Raw genomic sequence first — 24,740 nt, 5'->3', positions numbered from 1 at the left:
CTCTGAATATTACTATTATGCCTAACTAGATTGAATTATGATGCTGTCACAACACAATCAATTTTGATTACTCACATATTATTTCAGACCATTCAATATCTAGGTCCCCTAACTTGATTGAATTTTTTACTTCTCAGAAAACTGTAAAATTAAACGAAATTATAATATCATGATTCATGGAAGCACAAAAGTACTTAGTTTTTTTGGTGAACACAAAAGTACTAGTAGTTATTATGCATTTTAGTTTAATTTTTAGATATATAAACTCCTTATTACATGATTTTTTTTTTGTAAAAAAAGAAAAGAAAATTACACTACGAGAAAAAAAAAGTAAGTTTGTAAACAAATTTCAATAAAAATACTTCTCCAAACACTCTTCACGATTTTATAAAATTCAATAATTTCCCCTGTTTTTCATATTTCAAATTAATTTCTACAATCTTATGTTAACGTTACTATTAAAATATTGAATTTTGATTAACTCAATTAATAATACATACTTGATTTGTGAGATAAGACATTAGTTTGATTCATACATAATATTCTTTTTATAAAAATCTATAGTTTTATGTGTATTTAAGTCTCATATTAAAAATTAATTTCATAATTGATTCAAAATTATATTTTATTTATGTGACTACTTTTCATTAAATTATAAAAAAAGTTATATAAGATTTTAAAATATTAAGAATGTGTCAAAATCTCTTTAAAACCAACATAACTAAGATGTTCTTAATGATTAAGAAATCACTTTTAAATAATATTTTTTTTATAAGAAAATTCCAATAGGCAATTATTAGTACCTTCAATTAATTAATCAATATTATAAAAACACTTCGTAACATTCTCTAATTTTTAAGCATTGTTAAGGTAAAAAAGAATTTATAAGTCCACTCTCGTCTTTGTTTTGTTTAGTGACAAACATCCATAAGAGTCCTAAATTCCTAATCCCTTTTGAAGCAGGAACGTCATCAATTTCATTCGACCTAAATCCTTTGCCTAATAAATGCATTAACAAAACACCACCCCATAACTTTATTTATTTTTTTAGTGGTACCACCACCTCTTCTTATCTTTTACACCAACAGCTTCAATCAAAAGCACAATTACTTATCTCTTATCACAAATCATCCTAATAACATTTGATTTGAAAATTCAAATACAATCACTAATCACAGCCATTGCTCTCTCTCTCTCTCTCTCATTAATTTCTGTAAAGTAAAGGTTGAAGAAGAGCAAGGGAACTCAAAAACCAAAACCAAAACAAGGAGTACAAAACAGAGGACCATGACCCTGCATGATGTTTAAACTCTATTAAGATCTTGCTTGGTTGTGCTTTTGCTATAAACCCAAACCATAGAGAGAGGGAAGAAGATTCCACCCTTCATTTATTTCTTCATACACGTGTCTCTGCCGCTGAAAAATTCTTTCTTTTCTCGCTCTATAACTTCATTGTTTGTTTTCGATCAACATCATCAAACTCCTCGCACTTGGGCTGTTTTTTTCTCAGCTTTTCACCAGAAAAAGCTTCCATTTTTGCTCAGATCTTCCTCTTGCTCTTCCTGTTCCTGGTACGTTTTCTGCTTCTCTTATTTATTGTCTTTGCAGTTTCAGAATCCATAAACTAAAGTTGGAAGCTTCAAATACTAGGATCAAATTTCCGGAAAACACAACCCCATGTAATTTTATTCCCTTTTCCCCTTCTTTTCCGAAAGAAAGATAAAAAAGTCTTAAAATTTAGGATCATGGTCATAGCATTCAATAGAGTTTCAGTTTATCGATTATAGATGCCGCAAAATGATTTATGAATTCAGATTATGTTAAGTGGTAGTGCAATCATTAATTGTGCCTCTTTTCCCAAAAAGCTTATCAATAATTTTCTCAAGAGAGAGTTTTTGCTTGTTAAAGGTTTTTTGTTTATAAAAAATTAAGATAGTTCAGATATGGCAAGTTTTATATTTTCTCTTTCCTTTTTCTTCCTTCCTTTTATTTGAATGTTTTAATGGCAGTTTCTATATTTTGCATAGAAATTGCCGCGTGGTTTTGCATATGTGTAGTGAAGCTACTATGTTGGGTGTCAATATCTATGTAAATCCGTATCCATCTTCTGTCAAAGAGATCACATGAGTTGTCCAACCTATCTGAGATGATTTCGGAGGTTATTGAGGAAAAAAAAACACATGCTTTTCTTGCCTATGTTTCATTTCACTCGGTGTCTTTCTTCAAGAACTGTTAGCTAAACTTGGTTCCTTTGCTTTTTGCTTCTTGGAAATTTCTACCACACTAACCACCGACAGTGCCTTTTAGAAGTGCTCTTGCTTCAATAACTGCCATTTGATATGGTTGGAAAAGTTCAACAGAATGGTACTATGATAAGTTGCCATGCTCTTGGGTTGTGGAACACCTTCGTGGATAGAAGTAAACTAATATTGTAAATGCCAATGCTATGTTGGGGATTTGAGATGATATTAGGGGATATTGTATAATTTGTATTCCTAACAAGATAAATTTTTTGTCTCGTAAAACAATTATCCCTTGTGTTCTTTTGAAATCAGAATCATTATCGGGTTCCAAATTTTTAATGTTTCTTGTTCTTTCCGCTTTGTTCCTTTGGCAGGGTTTTTATTATTTTAATTTAACAAGCATATTTGTTTCTTATAGGGAGGATACTTGCCAATTGATAAACAGTGAAGAATAGCTCCTCCATATAGTTTTATGAACATACAGTTACAGAAGTTCCAACATAAATGGGAATCATCACTCGCAGGTCTAATCATTGGTGATAGCTATGTTTATTTAACAAGAAATTTTGTGTATTCTGGTTAATTTCAACAACTCCCTTCAATTGACATTGGACATTTCCATTTCATTGACTGCAGTTCTGCTGGTAGAAAACCAAGTGAAATTATGAGGTTTTTTGTGACAACTTTTATTAGTATAGTTTTAGGATTCTTTATAGGAGTATCAGTTCCAACATTGTCAATAACAAAGGTGCAAGACTGAGTATCTCTTTCCTCTCCTCTTTATGGCATAGTTTCTGCAGAAATAATTTTTTGTCAATGGTTTTATGTTATTGGACTTGATAATGGTATGCTAACAGCGCATAACAATTTGCAGTTGAATCTCCCATCTGGCCTGCTTCCCTCCATTGATCTTTCTTACATCGAAGACAGATATACAGGTCGCCAGGCTTGGTCTTTTATGAATAATGGTAACAAAAGAAGTTCATCGCAGGTTCAATTATCAAATGATACATCAAAGGTACACACTGCATCCTGTCATCATTGTTAAGGCATTTTAAGTCACTGGTTTTATGGGGATTTTAGGTAGTTAATGATCCATGCCTTTTATAGTGACCTTTTCATGTTCTTGTTCCTAAACGGTTACTTAGAGAGTCTGTATATTGAATTATTGATCACTCACATGCTCCTTATTTTCTTGCTTCTCTTCAGATTTGGGTTCCATCAAATCCAAGAGGTGCAGAAAGATTACCTCCCGGCATTGTTGAAGCTGAGTCGGACTATTATTTGCGTAGACTGTGGGGTAAGCCCAGTGAGGTGTGTATCCTAAAACAGTTTATAGGCTCGTTGTGGCCACAATTCCAAATATCACTAGAAATTTGTTTTTTTTTTCTCTCCCTATTTTTCTTCCATTTTGTGAGGTGGGTAGGGGAGTTGGAGCAACGAAAGCTTGTCTTTTTTGTGCATCAAAATAATGTAGCTAAATTTCAGCTTAGGGCCTTGTTAAGTGCTACATGATAGCAAAGAAAAATAAGTCTTTCATATGTTTGGCTAGATTATTTGCTTGCTTATATGAAGGAAAACAAACAAATATTTAGTGGACAGAGCATTTAATTAAGTTCACACTTGCAGGATCTAACGTCCAGGCCAAATTACCTTGTAACCTTCACTGTTGGCTATGATCAGAAAAATAATATTGATGCAGCTGTGAAAAAGGTCTTAATCAGTTCATTCCTCTCTCTGTTTGCATATGCTTGTTTATGTGTCTTTTAACTGAGAATTTGCTTTAACAGTTTTCAGGGAACTTCACTATTCTGCTATTTCATTATGATGGCCGAACTACTGAATGGGATGAGTTTGAATGGTCAAAGCAGGCTATTCATGTGAGTGTTCACAAACAGACCAAATGGTAAGGAGCTAAGATGTTCATTATTTTTTAGAGGATAAATTTTCATTGTAGTTTTTGCAATTAATAGTGTTTAGTGCTTACCTAATTTCAATTATGTCAATACATTGACAATTTTAGTTTTTCCCTCTTAGGTGGTATGCCAAGCGGTTTCTGCATCCTGACATTGTGGCACCATATGACTATATATTCATATGGGATGAAGACCTGGGTGTTGAGCATTTTAATGCAGAAGAGTGAGTATTGGATATGAGAGGGATTTTTTTTTTTTAAATATTTTATTTAATTTCTAATCAAATTTCATATGCCTCTCTTATTTCAAGTGCAGGTACATAAAACTTGTGAGGAAGCATGGCTTGGAGATTTCACAGCCTGGCTTGGAGCCTAATAGAGGGTTGACATGGCAAATGACAAAAAGAAGAGGTGATCAGGAAGTTCACAAGTAAGAATGATTGGAGTGCTGCACCAGTTTTATGGCAGTTCATGTTATTTTAAAGAATGTGCATTTACTGTTTATTTTCTTGTATTTCTGTTAGAGTGACAGAGGAGAAACCAGGATGGTGTTCTGACCCTCATTTGCCTCCTTGTGCAGCGTAAGTAGCTGCTTATGTATTTATCATTACATTATATAGTCTACAAGACTGCATCTCATTGTGCTAGCACTGTTAATACAAATGCAGGTTTGTTGAGATTATGGCTCCAGTGTTCTCGCGAGATGCATGGCGCTGTGTGTGGCATATGATTCAGGTTGACTGTTAATCCTAAAGTCCTAATTGTTTTAAAAGATGTCCTTGATAAGTTGTTCTTTAAGCACTTGGTAAAATTATGATTGTACCACTTGACATGCAGAATGACTTGGTCCATGGGTGGGGTCTTGATTTTGCTCTTAGAAAATGTGTTGAGGTGAGTCCATTCTCACATTTTCTCAAATCGTCTAATTTGGTGTGACCTTAAGATAAGCACATGCCAATGAAAAAAAAAAGTGAAAAATAAAAATGCAATCTGTAACATTCTGTGTAACTTTAAACTATTCTCCTTTTTCTGATATAGCCTGCACATGAGAAGATTGGAGTTGTTGATTCTCAGTGGATTGTTCACCAAGGTATTCCCTCACTAGGGAATCAGGTATTTTCTTTACCATGAGTCCATGACTACTCTAGAGTCTAAGACTAAAACAATTTCACTAAAAAAACTATTCTCCTTTTCTCTGCAGGGTGAATCTCAAACAGGGAAAGCGCCATGGCAGGGGGTATGTTTTACTTGTTCAATATTCTTAATCTTTATTACATTGTAAACTATTAGACTATTTGTTTTGATCACTTTTCTTATGATTGTAGATTATGGTATTAATGAAGAATCTGTATTTTGATAATGAAATTTGTTGATGTTCAAATGTTGTTGGTGCTAGGTGAGGGAGCGGTGTAGAAAGGAGTGGACCATGTTCCAGAGTCGGTTGGCAAATGCTGAATACGCGTATCACAACTCCATTGGAATTGATACATCTAATTCCACTGCTCATTAGGTGACTTCGGCCTAAGTTGACTTGTAAACATATTGTTACTACCCTTAGCCTTACGCGTAGAATTTTCCCTTAAAAAAAAAAATATATTCCTATGTAACGTTACGTACATGCAATGCAATCACAATATAGAGTCCTAGCTAGGGACCAAACATCATTTCGATGTAGAAATTGCTGTACTTAACAGTGAGTAAATCTAGTGAAGAGAATTATTATTGCTGCTAACGAAGGTGCTTATAGGAAATGGAAATGCTAGTGAATCCTTAAATTGGAGGCTGACAACGAAGTTCTTTAGGGTTTTTGGGATTAAAGAAAACGAAATGTCATAATTATCATACCCTTGGGATGAGGAGACAGGACTATTACTATAATAGTGTTACATTTTCTTATTGTTTTATTCTACTTGTCAGATACTGGAATAAAAATTTAAAAATTGATTTTATTATAAAATGTTTAAATAATGATTGTACAATTTTATTTTATATTTTTATATTTTATTTATTCCATATTATATTTATTTACCATCAACACCAAGCATGTGGATCACCCATGCATATGGATTAATTGATGTTGAGTTGTTTCAGTTTAAAAAGAAAAAGAGAAGAAAGAAATGCTAGTAATACTTTTTATGCATTTTTTTGAACATATTCTTTTTTATTGATGGGAATATTTTAAAAATTGCAAAAGATAATGAATCCTATATCATATTTAATAACTTTTTATGTTATTGTAATTTTTAATAGATTTTAATTAATGATAATATATATATGTTTGAAGGTGTGATATTAGGACTCCAGAAACAGAAAATGGCAGGAGAGTCATTTTCAAAATGGGGTGTGGGGGCGCTAATAGGATATGCGGGGTTCTATTTCCACAGTATCTTTGTGTTCAATTCTGGTGAACTTTCTAGATTTGTTTCCAAATGGTTGCTGTGGGCACAATTTTTTTGCTTTTTTCGGGTGATTACCATCGTTTTAATAAAATCAAAATTGTTGTTGAATGTTCAATCAAACACTTGAATAACTCTACGATGACGACAACTCAACTAGATTCTTCAATATCTGAACGCCAGGTGTATATTTTGAGAAAGAAGCAAACAACTATAAACTTTTGGAATTGGTTTTGTGTGTGTTGTTGATCACGGGTTGGGCCACTGGAATTCATCTAATCTAGTCACTTGCCATAATTATAATTGGACTAATAAATATATTTCATTTCCGTCTTTCAGAGTTAGAAAAAATCCAATTTCTACATTAAAAACAACCGTGTGTTCGGCTCAACTTGTGCTGTTTTTGTTTCGGCTCATTATGATGCAGCCAGCAGCTAAAACCAGTCTTCTTCTCTAGCCTCTGTTTCACATTGTAGCCACTAGTTTTATGATCTCTTAGGCAAATAACACTTTCTTTCTAAAATGGGGTTGTGAGAAAGGAAAATAAGGAACATTTCTCTTTTATGAGTTATGTATCTCTTAGGCAAATAGCAATGTCTAAATTGGGATTGTGAGAAACGCTGATTAAGTCAGCCTGACAAGACATATATTTTTTAAACCTATCATAAACTAAGTCAAGCCTATGATATGAATGATTCTAATTCTTTTATAACCTTTAAAATGTTTTTAATTGTTAAACACAAATATTTTATATTAAAGATATTACTTCTATTTTTTTTAATTTTTAAGTAACTATTTTTTAACATAATAAAAATATCATTAACATTTTTTTATAAGTAATATAAGATAGCTCTAAAAATGTATACATTTTAAACCAAGTTTTTAATTATATGTATATGACAGATTATGAGAAAATATTAAACATACATTATTAAATGTTTAAAATTATTTTTTTATTGATATATTTTATAGAGATTATTCTTATGAATTTGTCATAATAAAATTAGTCACGCATAAATATAAGTAAGCATAACAAAAATATAAAAACCGTGTTAGCGCTGTATCTTATTCCGTGATAAAAAAAAGTCAGGTCAAAGTCTTTTTTAAGAAAAAAATGCCTCACAAGTGTACACAGATACAACACTGAAATATCGACCGATAAATAGATGTTTTTTTTTTCCTAACAGTATAAATAGATGTTTTTAGATAAAAAAAGAAAATTAATTAGAAAGACGATTTATATCTATATAATTAATCTATAGATTTTTTCAAAAAAAATAAAAATGAAAAACATGTTTATAAAAATATTTTTTACATTGACATTATATTAAAATTAAAACTCTAACTAAAATATTTAAACTTAAAATGAAAATCGTTATAATAAAAACTAATATTCTAACACAGCAGTGCCTTCGTTCCAAAATCACATATGAAAAACAGTAATAATTGTATAAAATTAATTTTATACATCACTAATTCATTAATAATTTTGTTATTTATGATTAATATTATAAGAGATATAAATAAAAAAATAATTAATATTATATTAAAAATTAAAATAATAATTATTGAAAATGATTTTTTTTCTTATACGATAATTATTATATTTATACGGAGGGAGTAACCTATAAAAAAAAATGAAAAAATGATGATAATAACAAAGAGTTTGAATACTTTGTGGAAGATTTTAAGTTGAAATAAATAATTGATTGAGGCAGTGCGTTAGCGAGTTAAAGGGCTTTACGCGGACCCAGCCGAAAATCTAGAAACCTCGGAGTGGCCACCACGGACACGTGGCTCTCTCAAACTTTCCTTTTTTTTTTTATTGATTTTTCACTTCACCTCAGTACTTACCACGTGTTGCCACGCGTAAAACCCCTTTCCCAAGGTCACCCAATAGAACCATCAACCATGGTTAGTATTCGCTAGTTAGAATATGTGAACATCACTCACTATAGTGTCTCTCTCTCTCTCTCTCTATATATATATATTACTATAAATTCTAACATAACATGTAATGTTTATCAGGCAAGTGGGTTGGCTTGTGTTTTTTTGTTATATATGTTGGGTTGTCCTGTGCTGGGTCTGGTCTCATTCTCCTTATTAATTTGTGTTAAGTAGCAAACCAAAACCAAACCAATTTTGTGGTTGTGTGTGAGTGAGAAACTGAGAATAATTATCAATTATGGGCCTCTCAAATTTCCCAATTAGTGCATCTGAAGGGGTGCTACCTGTGCTTGTGATAAACACGGTTTTCTCAGTGGCTTTGTTGAAGAGCATGTTTAGATCCATGCTCCAAGTAGTGTTTGGTGGCAGTGCTGCTAGTAGTTCTTCAAACATTGAACATGATGATGAAATTAGTTCATCATCATCATCACGGGAAAGGAGGGTGTCAATAACTCAGTACAAGTCATTGTGCCACAGTCATGACATAGGAGGAGGAACAAGTGTGGCTATGGTGGAGTGCTGCGTTTGTTTGTGTCGTTTTGAAGACAATCAAGAGGTTAGTGAGTTGCCTTGCAAGCATTACTTCCACAGAGGTTGCTTAGACAAATGGTTTGAGTTTGATAACAAACACAGCACTTGCCCCTTGTGTCGTTCCATCGACTAGAGACATATACAAAGGTTAATTAGTTTCAAATTTACAATTAGAGCTAGCCAGCTAGCTATAGTTGTAGTTGTTGCTATATATTGTTAACTTGTTATAGTGAAAAGAATCAATGCCTCTTTTCATTTCTTTACTTTTAGATTTGTACACCTCCTTCAACCCAACTCAGTTTCTCTATGTTTTAGCTTTTATATATGGAACATAATGAGAGATGACGTTGCCTTAATTAATAGCTCGATTTTGTATGTGCAAGTATACCAAATTCTCTTTTCATTGCTGCATGATAATTCTAATTTAATACTTCCGGCTTGTTAGTTTGTTTCAATTTTCAAATGGATTTTAGGTATTTTTTCCAACCGTTCGAACACCATCTTAGAGCGGTAGGTAAAATCCATTTAACGAGTTACACAAACAGGCTTCAATTTGAATGATTAAGTAGCTAGGCTTATCATTTGAGTTATCCAAATTATTCATAGCTCTATTTTGCTCCCTACAGGATTACTTCCATACAGTATTAATTTCATACGCAAGCATCAATCATAATTTATAGGATTAATTCCACACGCAAGGGTTAATCATAATTTAAATTCGAGACATAATTTAATTTATAAATTGGAAATGTTAATGACATAAATAATTAATCAGGACAGTATTTTAAATTTAATTAATTTAGTAAATAATTATCAATTATATTTAGAGAAATATGTTTTTAATCTATTTTTATATTTTCAATAAGTGAAATTCTGTTTTCCATTTTCTAATTTATTTTAGGTTTTAACTATCGTTTTTTTTAATTTGGTCTCTCATTTTATAATTTTAGTCACAACATTTTGTTTAATGTTCGTGTCATCACTTATAACCAAAAGAAATTTGTGTCCTCACATAGCAGAATCTTCTTATGTAAGATTAATGCAATTGATTGACTCTTAATTGGTAATTAAATTTTTAAAATGTTATTATTATGAATAAATAGAAGATTATTAAATTGAAACTTAAGTTACAGTAAAAAGATTAAATAAAGATTTAAGAAAAAAGAAATTTGAAGTTTATTCCTCCCGCTTTTACTTTTTTCACACTTTAGCTAATGTTTTATTTTATTTAGTGAATATGTTTTTGTCAAGTCTCACTTCAAATGCATAAAAGAGAAAAAAATTAGAAGGGTAGTTTCATTTTTTACTAAACGGAAAAACGATATACTCAGAAATAATATTTCAGTTATCATAGAGATCGGGCACATTATTAAATAAAAAAACTATATATAAAGTTCAGAAGAGCCATATTTTACTATTTCATTTCAGTATAGTATAGCCTCACGGTCTTTCTCCGTTTCATTTGTGTAATTGTGCTTTCATATTTTCACAACAAAAATAATCTCTCTTGTTTTTTTAATGAGTATATGTAAATTAAGATTTTTACATAAATAATTAATTAAAATCATTCTAGATATAATTTTAAAATAATTAAAAAAATTTAATAATCTTATGATAAATTGGTAATTTATAATTAAAGAATAAATCTTTATAATCAAGAAAGGCTGTTCTTTTTCCTGTAAGGCTTAGTGAGAAAAATTATTCGGAGTTGGGGTGATTCATGCGTAATAAATTTGAGAGATACTATCAATATTTTGTGCATCATAAAGTATTTATTTGATTAAGTCGAAAAAAATTAGTTAAAAAGTTAGTTAATAATTAAAATTTAAAAGTTAAAAATTAATTTATTAAAATATAAATATTCAATAAAATTAATTATTAAAATAAATAAAAAATATAAAATAACTAAAAAATAATAAAATTATAATTTATTTAAAAAAGGTAAAAAAATAATAAATATATTAAAAATAAAAACATAAAGAATGTATAAAAAGCTAAGCTAAAAGTGAACATTTTAAAAGTATTTCAAACAAACTTTATGTATAAACAAATTTTTCAACTAGTAATAAAATAAAAAATATTGTCCACACACAACCTTTTTAATACCATATTTCTATTGAAAAATTTATCTTAAGAATAAAAAAATTATTTATATACGACTATATTTTTTCATTTTTTACTTATTCAAGTATATAGACAATTTTTCATGTTTTTATTTTTATCATTTTTATTTTTTTTCATCTAATTTTTTTTCTTTCTTTCAGCGGATTATAGATTTTTTTTTTTAAATTTTTTTTTATTAAGGGATGAGGGTATGATTTTGATTGATAGACTCTAAGCATTCATGGCGTGTTAAATGATTTTGCTTGAAACACCGAAGAATGCGTGAAAATTGTATTTAATGCCACGTATTGATTTGTTTCACTAGAACTTCTTGACTTTTGAAACACATTTTAATATAGTATTATTTTGGTTAAAAAATTATTTTTATTTTATTTTATGCAATAATTAGTGAAAAAATTAAAAAATATTTTTTATTACAAACTCTTATAAACAGGAAATAAATTAAAAATAAGATAATTTAATTCAAATGAAAAATAAAATAAGATCTGCATTCCCACGTCAAGTGACTGAAATGAGGCAAAAACAGGCAGAAAGAAAACATGAAACTAGAATTCCGTTCTTTAAACTTTATTTTATGTTTTACTTTAGTTCTCTATTTATTATAACATTTTTAGATATTTAATTACTAAATAATACAGTATTTAATTAATAACCTTAATGTCACCTGAGAAGATTTTGTTAAGTGGAAAAGTAGATTGAAAAAGATTTTTTATATCCCATGTTACTTCACACACAACTTGGAAGAGAAAGTGAGAAAAGTTTAGCTAGGTATAATATTTTTTTATCATTAGTGTAGATATAATATGTGATATAATTTGATAGAGAAAAAAATAAGTATACTAACTAAATGTTTTATATTTATGAAAGTTAAAAAATTAAAACTTTAATAAATTTGACTTATTTATACCTTCAATTAAAGGTGCACACAACTTAACTTAATTTAGAAACTCAATTATTTATTGACTCTATTAGATGTTGTTGATAAATAAACTTAATATAAGACAAACATAGTGAAAGAAAAATATAATTTCACCTTCGAATATGATTAGTTACCAATAGTTTAATCCGTATAAGTTAATTTATTTGAATATAATTAATTAAAGACAATTGGTACACAATAGTCAATCAATAATAACTTTTTCAATAAAATATGATAATAAAATATTTATACTATCTTTAAATAACCATGCCGATACAAATATTTTCAAATTATCTGCAAGAAATTATTTAAGTGAAGTAGGAAAGATAGAATCTCACATTTAATTTTATTTTGAAAGGCTAAAATCAGATAAATATTATTGAGAATGAAGCAGGAATACAAGGTGTACCAATGCCAAAATATACAAGATCAGTATGTCACAGAATATTAATCCACTACCCAACATTTAAGGCAAACAAAAGAAAATCACAAAACCCATGATAATATATATGCTGCCTACTACATGACATCCATTTAACCCCAATCAATTGCATCTAGCACCGCCAATTTGAATCAGCCTCTAGCTAGAATCTCACATCTTAACAGGTTATAAGTTGCAGTAAAAAAAACAGGTTATAAGTTCAAAATTGTCTACTTGATAAATTCTCTACCAAGTATTGTTGAGAGCCTTGAACTTAATTTCTCCACCTCATGCTAGGAAAAATCATCCCCTTACGACATTTTCAATAGTAAAAAATTTCCCAAATTCTACTGGAAAAGAAAATTTACTTGAATGTTGATTTTCTGTGTGCGTGATGCGCGTATGTTTTGTGCGGATATACGTATAGGTATGTTAGCCTAGCTAGTTGATAAACGGACAAAGTTTAATCACAGTGATGCAACTTGGAGGGGAACCATATGATATCTGTCTGCATGGTTTAACTTTAATTGGTTTGATTTCTGACTCATTAGTTCTAACTAGTGATCTGATCTCACACCATGATTGAGTCAATGATCTTAATAAATTTAACAACATTGATGTAACTTGAAGGGAGAGTCATTTAAAACAAAATGCATCGTCATTGATAAGGGACAGGGGAACGAGAGTGGTGTTTTCCCTACAAACATCTATTCCAATCAATAATTTCTCATGATATAGGAGATTAAGGTTCTCTGACTCACTTTTTTCTGCGAGGTTTCCTAATCCTTTACCCCAGTTAGGGATTAATAATATGATAGCTTCATGGGAACTTAATATGCATAAAAAAAAGTTCCAATTTCCCCAAAATTTGCATTGAAGCAGAACACTGCAATATGGGGGGAGGTGGTACGTACCATGAAAACTACAAATTAAATTAGTCATAACGAGTACACTACTGAACTGAACGCATGTGAAATAAGAAATTATATATTTAAAGCACACCGTAACCGTATACTAGGGTGATCGAGGGCTAGAAGCATTATTTAGGGTGAAAATGAAAATGCAAAACATGCTCTAATCTAATCTAAGACGTCTAAAAAAAAGAAGGAAAAAGACACATGCTAATTCCAGAGTAGCCAAGGTGGAGATTATTGCATGTTTGTATGTAAGTATATATGATATGATATGAGAAACATGCATGGCCTTATTATAATAAGTAGCTGCTAAGTGCTAATTATATTTGTCCCAAAGACTTGAGCCTGGCAAGTTCAATCCTTCTATGCTCCTGCTTAATAAACGCATCAGCTTTTTGGTCCACGCTCCTAAAACCATTTGCATGGTTTGTAGTAGTAGGGGTTTCAGTTTCTGCAGGCACAGGGGTTGGTTCTGCTACTGTTATGGACTCTTCTAGATCGGTTTTGAACGCCACGCGACCCTTCTGATGTCGAGGACGATCAAGGCCCTTGCGTAGTAGTGCAGGCCCTATTACTTCATGGACTTGGTAATCGTTCGAGGGGCACCACCCTCGGTATCTCAGGTTTTGCTTTTGCATTTGCATTTGGTATGCCATTTCCTAGCTATCTCAAAGTTACGCCTTCATTCTTTAACATTTTTGTCTCCTTGTATTTTATTTATACACTGACTATGTTGCTTTCTTCTTCTCTTTTTTGGTGGATGTATACATCATATAATATATGCTGTTATTCTATCATGATATGGTGTTTATAAAAATAAAATTCTATCATGATAAGGCTGAATCTAATACCCTTCTCTTTCGGAAAAGAAAAGAAAAACTTATAAACAAAAAAGAAGAGAATTAAATATGGACTAGTGGATCTTTGAGCACCGGCATAATGGATCAGAATATCTAATTAAAGCTAGATGGATAAGAAAATAATTAGCTCCACCATTCAATTTGATTCGTTTTACACTTACAGTTACAGTTGAAGGAAATCAATCCCGTATTATGCTCTTCATTGAATGGAATCAACTTGTTTGATAAACCATTCCAGGAAAATAGAACCAATGCAGCTGGTCAAATATTTGAAGGAAAGAGCTTTGTCGCTCATTATAATCCTATCCGGTTTAAATAGAATTGTCTCTAATGAAAGTTGCCTTAGTCTATACCAAAGAATGTAGAAAGGAAAAGGGAGGCTTTACACAATGACAAGATTATTTTAACTAATAAAACAAAATTAGATTTTCCCAAAAATTTTCGCAACAAACTGTTCGGGATTCTTGTTAATCATTTCCTTGTTATTATGATTGTATCATCCCTATTTCCTATCACAAATGTGACATTCTGTATCCCGACATACATATTTATATAATGTCTTACATAAAAATGTAAAATTAATTAAAATAATTTTATTCAATAAATATAAAGGATTCACATGGGTAAAAGGTTCACATTCGTGTTAATTATCAGAATATTATGCAAATAATACAGAAACTCATGTTCTAATGTCACATCCTATCAGAACATTGTGTTCCAGCATCCTTTAGCACAAAGTTCTCCATAATCATTCACCTAACTATATGCTCCCACGAACACAAAATTTAAGATCATCACAGGATTCAAACACAAATAATACATAGGGAGTGAGTTATCACATTCCTAACTAATAGAGAGAAACAAGATAACATAGATATACATATCAACACTACACGTCTCACATTTTCACATCACTCACGTACTCAGGGATCAAAACACAATATCATTCAATCAATCAATATTGATCAATACATAAGCGTTATGCAATAAATATACTAAGATTCAATTTTATATGTAATGTGGTACAATGTTAGTGAAAAACCTCGTCGGGCTCCCAGAGTACATGACAAGATAGAGCACACGCTGATAAGTCAAGTCACTCTCACTAGATAAAATCATAGGAAGACCAGTCAGGGTCACTCTGTCTTGCGAGAACGTTCCAACTATATGGAATTAACATAGGCTTCAAGGAACATTCAAACCGAATGTATTTACCTCTAAAGTCTACACTCCAAAGAGTCCGTCAGGGTCTCTCCCTCCTGATTCAAGTTTAACCCATAAAACATTTTAGTACGCAAACTCTATCTACAAACTGTCCAAAACATACAACTTCTCAATTTTTCTCAAAATAATTTTAACTCGTCGCGTCTTAAAGTGATTAAACTCACCGGGTTTCCATAATGGATCTCATCATAATATTCGTCGTGCATTAACTCGTCGCCCTTAAAGGGTCTTAGAGTCGTGTGATTGTACGGTTCATAGTTCACAACTCAATACACATAACATCTCAATACACATGTGTGATCTCATAATTTAATACATACTCAACTTGTCACTTACACATAGTTCATTACACTTACAAAATCCCAAGACAATACGTTATCACACCTCATGCATTATATACATGTTGCACAATAATAATATTAATATGTTATGTTCATATGATTAAACCCCTCAAACAATTTCACATAATCATATTAAAATCAAAGGAATCAAAATCATAGATCAAAAACATGAAAACACTAAGAACACTCAATTTTTTCAACCAATTCACATCAGGGCATCAATTGATATGTCAAACACAACAATCTCGTAATTATAATCATAAAGGAAGAATCACAATACAGTAAACATCCCAAAATAATTCTCAATTTGATTATTTAAGGATCCCTACACAGGCTCATGTGTGTAATTCGATAGTGATAGTGACGTCTCTAACGGTTCCCTAAGATTTCTCAAGCTTTTTCTTTGGTTGTTCTAGTAAGGTTTCCAAGCGTTAGAGAGAAGGAGAGTGGATTGAAGCCTTTTCACTGTCTTCGTGCGAGGGACTTTTCTTTCACCACAGACATTATTTCACAAATATCAATGTGTAAAAATTAGTTCCAAATGTGGTGTTCAAATTTCACGATAATCTAATGATTAACGAGTTTGGAGTCGTGGTTTTACTTGGATAGGTTTGGGTATATGCGGGAAAAAGAAAGCTCCACGCGAGAGACATTTCTCTTACTAGAGACATTATTTCATAAATCCAAATGGTGAGAATGTGAGAAAATTAGTTTTTAACCTTGTTGTCAAATTTCACAATAATCCAATGGTTAACGAGTCTGGGACTGTAGTTTTATTGAGACAAGTTTGGGTGTATGTGGAAAAAATAAAGTTCCATACGATGAACATTTCTTTCACCACATACATTATTTCACAACTCCAAATGGTGGGGATGTGAAAAAATGAGTTTCGAAACTTTTTTTCAAATTTCACGATGATCCAAATATTAAAGAGTCTAAGATTGTAATTTTACTCGAACAAATTTGAATGTATGCGGGAAAAAAATAGGATTTTGAAAAATAAAGAAGGAAAAACGAATTTGAAAGGAAGAAATAACAAATAAAATTAGCCTACTATGTCTCTATTTATTCCTAGGGTACTTTCAGTCTATTATTTTTTTTTATATTTATTATCTTATAAAAATAAACTCTATTTTACTTACTATCAAATGAATAAATAAAAAAAAAATATTTTTTATTTTCTAAGAAGATATATTTATTTTATTTACCTTAAAATTATTATTTTAATTAATAAAAATATTTCTTCTTCTTTATTTAATTACAAAAATCTCATTATTTTTCTAAAACTTAAATAAATTTTTTTTTTAATTTATTTTACAAAAAATTAAAGTGTTACAACAAACAAGGATATTATTTTGTAGACCTAACTTGTATTTGGATTAAAGGTTCTAAACTTAAATGAGCTTCATTTTATAAACCGAGTTTGCAAAAATAATTCTCTCTTTTCTTTCATTTTGAACCGAGTTTCAAGATAAAGTTTAGACAGAACTTAATTTAGCTTCAAACTGAACTGAAAACTAAATAAAATTAAAGACTTCTTTATTCTTTAGTTTTATATATAAAACAAACCTTTGGGGCTCCTAGCTGAAAACCAAACATGCACTTCATGATATTATTATACTAGAAACCTCATTATTATTTCACTAGCATTACTACATAAAAACGATGTAAATATTTAAAAGGCAGAAAAAGGTATGCATGCTTAAAGCATCTTGACAAGATACATTGGTTTCACACTTTTACCTGTAGTGTAGATGGCTTTTTTTATTTCGTGAGTATGGTGATGGTAATATTAAAGGACATATTGAGCTGCAAATAAAGAACTCAGAGTCATCTCAATCAAAGACAAGGGTCCAAATATATTACAACTTCATAAGTTAAAAGTAGATATTACAAGTAACTTCATCAAGCATGACAAAGGTCCAAATACAATCAGGGGAATCTTATTCCCCATAAGAAAACAACAGAAACACACATTTTATTACAGTTTGTATCGATCATATAGCAAGAAGCAAATGCAGAGGAAGTAGGTCGTGTATATTAATTAGATCCCCTTTGCTGTCCACCAGTTCTTGTTATTCCTGTCATAGGGATTGACATAGCAAGGATCCCCACCCAAGTTATGGTGCTGATATCTCATTTCTTCCACCTTAGCTGTGATTGCACCAACATGCTCCTCGGTATAAGCCTCCTCGTACTCCTCGCTTTCCTCCGAGAAATACTCATGGTGCCCACCAGAATTGAACTTGCCACCACCCTTCGAAAAATGATGAGAGTTACTACTATTGGCAGCAAAAGGTAACTTTTTGCCACCCCCATGATGTGCATAGCCACGTCCAAAGCCATGGTCACTGTGCATGCCTTCTTGAAAAATATTATTGCCGGAGCTTCCTCCTAACTTGCCATGCTTCTGCTTTGACATTAACATCTCAGAGTCCATAGCAAAATCACCAAGCATGTTCATGTTCATGTGCATGCCTCTTCCTAACTTGCCATGCCTTTGCTTTGACATTGAGATGTCAGAGTCCATAGCAAAAGCAGCAAGCCTGTTCATGCGCATGGCTCCTCCTAACTTGGTATGCTTCTGTTTTGACATTGAGAGATCAGAGTCCACAGCAAAAGCACCAAGCTTGTTCATGTGCATGGCTGCTGGGAATCGCTTGTGGCCGTAGTTGTTATCAGAGCTCCAAGACGACTCTTCGTGGAAGGCATAGCCATGTTGCTGAGCCTGATGAGTCTCCATCCATGTGCCATCATCAGCATAGTATTGCTGTTGAAACACAAGGCTCCTTCTCATGTTTTTTTTTTGTTGGAAACTTGGAGGAAGTTAGTTTTCTGTTTTATTTTTCAGTTGTTGGAGACCCTTATATAGGCAGTTAAATAATAATATAATAATATTATATGCCTAGAAATGGGATAGATAACGATGCATCTTTGCATCCGAATTTAATTTTGCCAAATAATTCAATGGAATTTTGAACCAAGGCAGGATCGGTTGGACTTGAGAATGCGGTGGTGAATTATTGATATAACTTTATTCCAATACCTCTTTTGCGTGTTTGAATAGGCGTTAATATTGTAGCTCATGCGTCATTGTAGTGACGTGATATGGGTAATAGATATGGTTTGAAGACGTTCCAAATAAGGGTCAGACCGTGTCTTTGTGAAAGCTGCAGCATGGACTAGCCCATCAGTAAAGTTAGCTGAGGCAATAAGATTGAAGGTTTTGTTTATCTTTATGAATTAATTACTCGTTTCATTCTTATATCTGTTTAGTCTTCGTATTTTAGTCCTTAGCCCTAAAAGCTATTTCATTTCAATATCTATACATAATATTAGCATAGAGACTTACTTTAAATTTTAAACTTTTACGGACTAAAATTATGATTTACCAATATTACTTATATAGTGACCCATGCAGGACCAAATATTGAATTAGTCTAAAATCACAAGTGTTCACTCAAGTCAATGTGAGTAATAGAAGTACGTAATAACATATAATTGTGATCTGTGAATCACACCTTGGTAAAAAGTAAAATTTTCTCTGTTGCTAACACTAAAACAGGAAATCATTGCTTATGAGAGGCTTTAGGCACCATGCTAAGGATTTCAGTCCATTTCTAATCCTTGTATATATCACCAATCTCACAATAGTATGTAAGCAATTAAGCATTTAATATTCTAGTGAAATTCTTACTCAACACTAAATAGGATCTTAATCTTAATTCTTGACCAACTATTCGCCTTAGAATTGTCAATAATTCATCTTAGACACATCATATAAGTCCATCTAACATAAGACGTTACCTTTGTTTGGATTAGGAATTTTAAAATTTCAAGAAATTTGAAATGTCTAAAATTTGAATTGTTTTAATTTTAATTTCTTTCATTTCTCAAATGTTTTATTTGGATAAATCAATTCAAATTTTTTACATTTCGAATTCTTTGTTTGGATAGGGAAATTCAATTTTCTCCATATGCAAAATTTTAATTTTATATTTTAAATAGATGAAATTTTAATATTAAACTTTATAGAAAATAAACACAATCTAATTTTGAAATATTAATTAAAAAATATTTTCAATTTTTAATAATTTATAAATATAAAATATTGATAATTTTAACTAGGGTTGTTTTGTCTGATCACAACCAGTGATGGTTTTAAATCGATATCAACCAAGGTTATTTTTCGGTCGACATCAAATAGGGTTTTTTTTGTCAAAGTATGCCAGAAATATTTGTTAGCTGACGTCAGTCGGATTTATTTTTTTGGCTAACGTTGGTTGAGTCTATTTTTCAGCCGATGTTGGCTAGATTTTTTTACCAACGTCAGTTAGGGTTTGTTTGGTCAACACCGGCTAGGGTCTTTTCGAACGACATTAACCAAGGCTATTTTTAGCCACTGTCGACCTAAAAAATCCTAGCAAGCGTTGACAAAAAAATCTACCCAATATCAGCTAAAAAATAGCTTGGTCAATGCCGACCAATAGAACTTACCCGATGTCGACTGAAAAATATCATTGATCAATGTTGACCGAAAAATCCTTAGTCGAAGTTGGCTAAAAAATAGCCCTAACCAATGTCGGACAAAAAACCCTACCCAACATCGACTATAAAATAGCCTTGGCTGATGTTCGCTAAAAAATAGCTCTGACCGATGTCGACTGAAAAAATTCTAGTGGATGTCGACTATAAGAAACTAGTCGATGTCAACTAAAAATAGTCATGTCTAATGTTGGTCAAAAATACCTAGTTGGTGTTAGCAGAAAAAATCCTAGCCAACATCATGCAAAACCTAGCTAATGTGGTTAAGAAATAGCTCTGGTTGATGTCAGCAAAAAAATCCTAACTAACGTCGGCTAAGAAAATCTAGTTGACATCAACAAAAACACCCTAGCTAACATCGACTAAAATATAACCCTAGTTGATATTGGCTAAAAAATAGCTTTGGCTGATGTTGGCTGGAAAAATCTAGTTGACGTCGCTTGAAAAATCCTAACAGGTGTCTACTCAAAAGTTAGTCATGATCGATGTCAGTAGAAAAAATCTAGCCAACGTCGGCCAAAAAAATTATCGGTCAACATCAACTGAAAAAACCTGGATGACAATGACAAAAAAAATCATTGGCCGACGTTAACAAAAATTTCTCATGATTGACGTTAGTGAAAAAATAACCCTAACCAACATCATCTAAAAAAATCTTAGTCGATATCGACAAAAAATAGCTTTGATTGACATCATACAAAAAAATTCTAATCGAAAAAACCTCGGTCAACGTTAGTGAAAACAACTTATGTCGATATTGGCCGTAAAAACTTTGGTCACCCATAGTTGTGAGTGTTTGGCGAAAAAGAGTTGCGAGCAAAAATGTGAGTTAGAGTGAGCATCTCCTAAAAAAGAATTTCAAATTCTATATTTTTTGAGAGAATTTGAAATCTCATTGCTTTAGTCAATCAAAATAATTCATAAAAATACCAAAAATTAAATCTTCTTTCAAATACTCTATCTAAACAAACTATTTTATCATGAATCATTTTAAATTCCTTGAAAAAATGAATCCCCTTATTAAATTGCTTCATCCAAACACATTTTTAGTGTCCCATGCTGAAATTCACTTAATCCAATACCCACCAAAATGGTTAATAATAGACGAAAAATAACCCGAGATGGCATTACCCCTAACAGTCATGTGCAGATGGTGAACTCATCCAACAATGTAACTCTTAACGGTTAAAAAATATAAACAGTCAAAATTATTCACCAAGTATTTCACTAAACATTTTAATATATCTCCATTAAACACTTGTGACGACACGTTCCTTACTCAACAAATGGATTAAGGAAGGAATTAAGAGGAAAGTTCAACAACTATGCCCCATTGGTAATAAACCAGACAAAGTCTACTTGATCGATCGAGTTCACACAAGTCTCGCAACTATCATCAATAAAAAGAAAGGCCAACAAAAGTATGAAGAAATGGTATGCCTTTAATGATGATTATGACCATATGACAAATGAGTGTATTCACTTAAAGGACGACTAGACCAATATGTGCAGAAGAAGAGAGGTGAGAAAGAAGATTATCCGAAAGACAAACAAATGAAAGAAGAAAAACATGAAAAAAGAAGACGACATAAGCAAGCGCTTGACTAATATCTTCAGTCATCATAATGAAAGACAACTTTATATTATAACTTTAAGTTAAAGAAGATATTACAAGTAGCATCAAGCATCATATCACAAAGGTCCAAATAAATTGGAGAGATCTTAATTATTCCAACAAGAAAACAACAAAGAACACATTATTTTTATTACTGTTTTATTGATACTATTTGATAGGAAGAAGCAAGTGCATGCAGAAGTAATTAATAGGGTGTAGGTGGTGGGTTTATTAGAGTTAATTAGACCCCCTTTGCTGTCCACTGAAATTTGTGGGGTTTATGATTCATGTTGTTCCTTCCATAGGGATTGGCATAGCGAGTATCCCCACCACCCCAGTTATGACGCTCATATCTCATTTCATCCACCTTAGCCGTGACTCTGCCAACATGCTCCTCTGCATAAGACTCCTCGTACTTCTTGGATTCCTCCGAAAAATACTCATGATGAGAGGCGTTATTATTACCATGATGATGACCACCAAAAGGGAACTTTCTGCCACCCTGTGCATAACAACCATGTCCAAAGCCATGGTCTTGAAACATGCCTCCTCCTAACTTGCCACCATGCCTGTTGTTCATGTGCATGGCTCCTCCTACGTTGCCATGATGATGTTTTTGCATGGAGAGGTCAGAGTCCACAGCAGCAAAAGCACCAAGCCTGTTGTTGTGGTTGTTCATGTTCATGTGCATGCCTGGGAATTGCTTGTGGTTGTGGCCATAGTTGTTATCAGAGCTCCAAGAATCTTCGTGGAGGGCATAGCTCTGCTGCTGACCCTGACTCTCCATCCACATGCTCTCATCAGCACAGTGTTGCTGCTGCTGAAAATGGTTCCTCCCCATCTTGTTTCTTCGAAACTTCAAGTTATTTTTTGTTATTAGTGTTGAGAGATGTCTGCTTTAATTTGTTTCAATGGTTGGAGATCCTTATATAGGAACTTAATAATAATATTACAAGCCTGGAAATAGGATTGCTGATAGTAATGCATCTTTGTATCGGAATTTAATCTTTTCCAATTTCAATGTTGGAATTTTGAACGAAGGCAAGTGCGCTATAAATTATTGATACAACTTTATTCTAAATCCTCAGTGTTTTCTTCCCGTTCTTCCTTTTTTTTAAAAAAAAAAATCCCCCCAAGATATGGTTCAGACTTCAGACCATATATGCAGATCATTTATTCCCTTTTGGCTATAAATAATTGCATTCCTGGTGTTATTATAAAGATAGAAGTGAATTTCAGGATAACACATTTACATATTACAACCAAGTAAGAAATTCTCGGTAACCCTTTATAGCTATGGTGTTTCGAAGAATTATGAATAGCACCAATAATTAAAAAAAATCATATTTTGCAGTCAAAGGTTAAGACATATCAATTTATGATTCAATTAATGGTGGGCAAATAGGGCAGGTATCCGGGACCAACAAGGTGTTTTTGTGGTAGCTGCAACATGGAATAGCTAATTAGTTAGCTGAGGCAATGGGATTGAATTGAAGGTTGGGTTTGTCTTAAGCTAAGGACCACTTTTTTTTCTTTATCTTAATTATCGCTGAAACTTACTTATATGAAACGGCATTCCTTGAGGTCACTTTGATTTGGTGGTAGAAGATTTGATATGCCACTTATTTCATTTGGATAGAGAGGTTGCTGTTGATTAATAAAATACTCAAATTCCATGAAGAGGTAATAATAAGAATAGATTATTTATCTTTCTTTTAAAAATGAATGAATTATATATTCTAATCCTACTTTAATATAAACAAATTTCTTATTAGTGCTTAATACTTGTAATCATATCTCTCCTTGATATTTTATATGTTTGTACAACTTTTAGTATTACTAGTAACAAATTTTGAACACTTTATTATCAATTATAGTATTTTAGAAATGAGGTTTTAAATAGTTCTGTTTTTAGCTTTAAAATTTCATCTAAAATGATATTGATTTTTATCTTTTGAGGTCACAAAATGAATAGCAGATGATTAAAACTACTCAATCCTGTTAAAAATCACAGACAGAGATGTTTTTAAAATCCTCATTTACGTTAAAATGAATTCCAATATAACACTTTCATTTTTCAAGAGTATATATGTTAAATAGAAAAAAGAAAATATAACGTTTAATAATGACAACAAGAATAATAATAATGATAATAATATGATGTATTGGTTCTCTGCCGCTCAAAAATTCTAAACCCATCACCATGGCTAGCGTTGTAGGAATAACAAATCAGATTCTTAATTCGCATCGTGGATGGAAAAGCATCCCATTCGTTATAATGTTTCAACCATGAGGGATTCACATGGGACCGTATTCTCCTCTCCAAATAAAATTAAAGAGGTCTATGATTGATTAAAGTTTTAAATACGTTTTTAGTATTTTATACGTTTTTAGTTTTTTTTCTCCTCCCTTCTTCCTTAACTCTACCCCAACTATTAGGTCAACTTTATGTCTCCTTGGTTATTATCAATTGTAACATTTTATTTTATTTTAAAAAATCTAATTTTATGACCTAGATGATACTTAAGTCCATTAATAATGTGTTAATGGATAACCGACTTTGGACACCTAATGATAATATGTGAATAGGAGATGTTTAGGGTTAATAAATAGAATTATAAACATGTGATTAGATGAAAAAAGGGTTATAAATTAAGGTTTTAAATGCATATAAAGCGTATCATTCTTAGTGATATTTTTCCTACAACTCTCATAAACTTCAAAAGTTGGATCTATACAAAAGCT

The 24,740-nt window shown here is 31.6% G+C and overlaps 5 protein-coding genes across 5 annotated transcripts; 2 read left to right on the top strand and 3 right to left on the bottom strand.

The window, feature by feature from the left end:
* The first annotated feature begins 1,094 nt into the window (after positions 1-1,094).
* On the top strand, positions 1,095-5,890 carry LOC100778486 (uncharacterized). The gene is made up of 15 exons (XM_003538550.5): positions 1,095-1,571; positions 2,662-2,767; positions 2,880-2,991; positions 3,118-3,261; positions 3,453-3,557; positions 3,873-3,956; positions 4,034-4,149; positions 4,281-4,382; positions 4,475-4,588; positions 4,683-4,739; positions 4,827-4,893; positions 4,996-5,049; positions 5,197-5,271; positions 5,360-5,395; positions 5,555-5,890. The coding sequence occupies exons 2-15, from the start codon at positions 2,748-2,750 to the stop codon at positions 5,666-5,668; spliced, it is 1,200 nt and encodes a 399-aa protein (XP_003538598.1). The 5' UTR covers positions 1,095-1,571; positions 2,662-2,747; the 3' UTR covers positions 5,669-5,890.
* A 2,676-nt stretch (positions 5,891-8,566) lies between these two features.
* Positions 8,567-9,467, top strand: LOC100527069 (RING/U-box superfamily protein). Its single transcript, NM_001251286.3, has one exon. The coding sequence runs from the start codon at positions 8,740-8,742 to the stop codon at positions 9,163-9,165; it is 426 nt and encodes a 141-aa protein (NP_001238215.2). The 5' UTR covers positions 8,567-8,739; the 3' UTR covers positions 9,166-9,467.
* A 3,941-nt stretch (positions 9,468-13,408) lies between these two features.
* LOC100500405 (uncharacterized) lies at positions 13,409-14,101 on the bottom strand. Its single transcript, NM_001250619.3, has one exon. It carries the CDS (start codon positions 14,064-14,066, stop codon positions 13,731-13,733), a length of 336 nt encoding a protein of 111 aa, NP_001237548.2. The 5' UTR covers positions 14,067-14,101; the 3' UTR covers positions 13,409-13,730.
* Positions 14,102-17,679: 3,578 nt separating this feature from the next.
* LOC100779018 (uncharacterized) lies at positions 17,680-18,677 on the bottom strand. The gene has a single exon (NM_001252748.3). It carries the CDS (start codon positions 18,630-18,632, stop codon positions 17,880-17,882), a length of 753 nt encoding a protein of 250 aa, NP_001239677.1. The 5' UTR covers positions 18,633-18,677; the 3' UTR covers positions 17,680-17,879.
* A 3,329-nt stretch (positions 18,678-22,006) lies between these two features.
* On the bottom strand, positions 22,007-23,071 carry LOC100779546 (GATA zinc finger domain-containing protein 14). The gene has a single exon (XM_014764266.3). The coding sequence runs from the start codon at positions 22,834-22,836 to the stop codon at positions 22,237-22,239; it is 600 nt and encodes a 199-aa protein (XP_014619752.1). The 5' UTR covers positions 22,837-23,071; the 3' UTR covers positions 22,007-22,236.
* Positions 23,072-24,740: the final 1,669 nt, after the last annotated feature.

Source organism: Glycine max, chromosome 11 (assembly GCF_000004515.6).
Source record: "Glycine max cultivar Williams 82 chromosome 11, Glycine_max_v4.0, whole genome shotgun sequence".
Taxonomy (NCBI): domain Eukaryota; kingdom Viridiplantae; phylum Streptophyta; class Magnoliopsida; order Fabales; family Fabaceae; genus Glycine; species Glycine max.
This window is presented reverse-complemented; position numbering and strand designations above follow the sequence as displayed.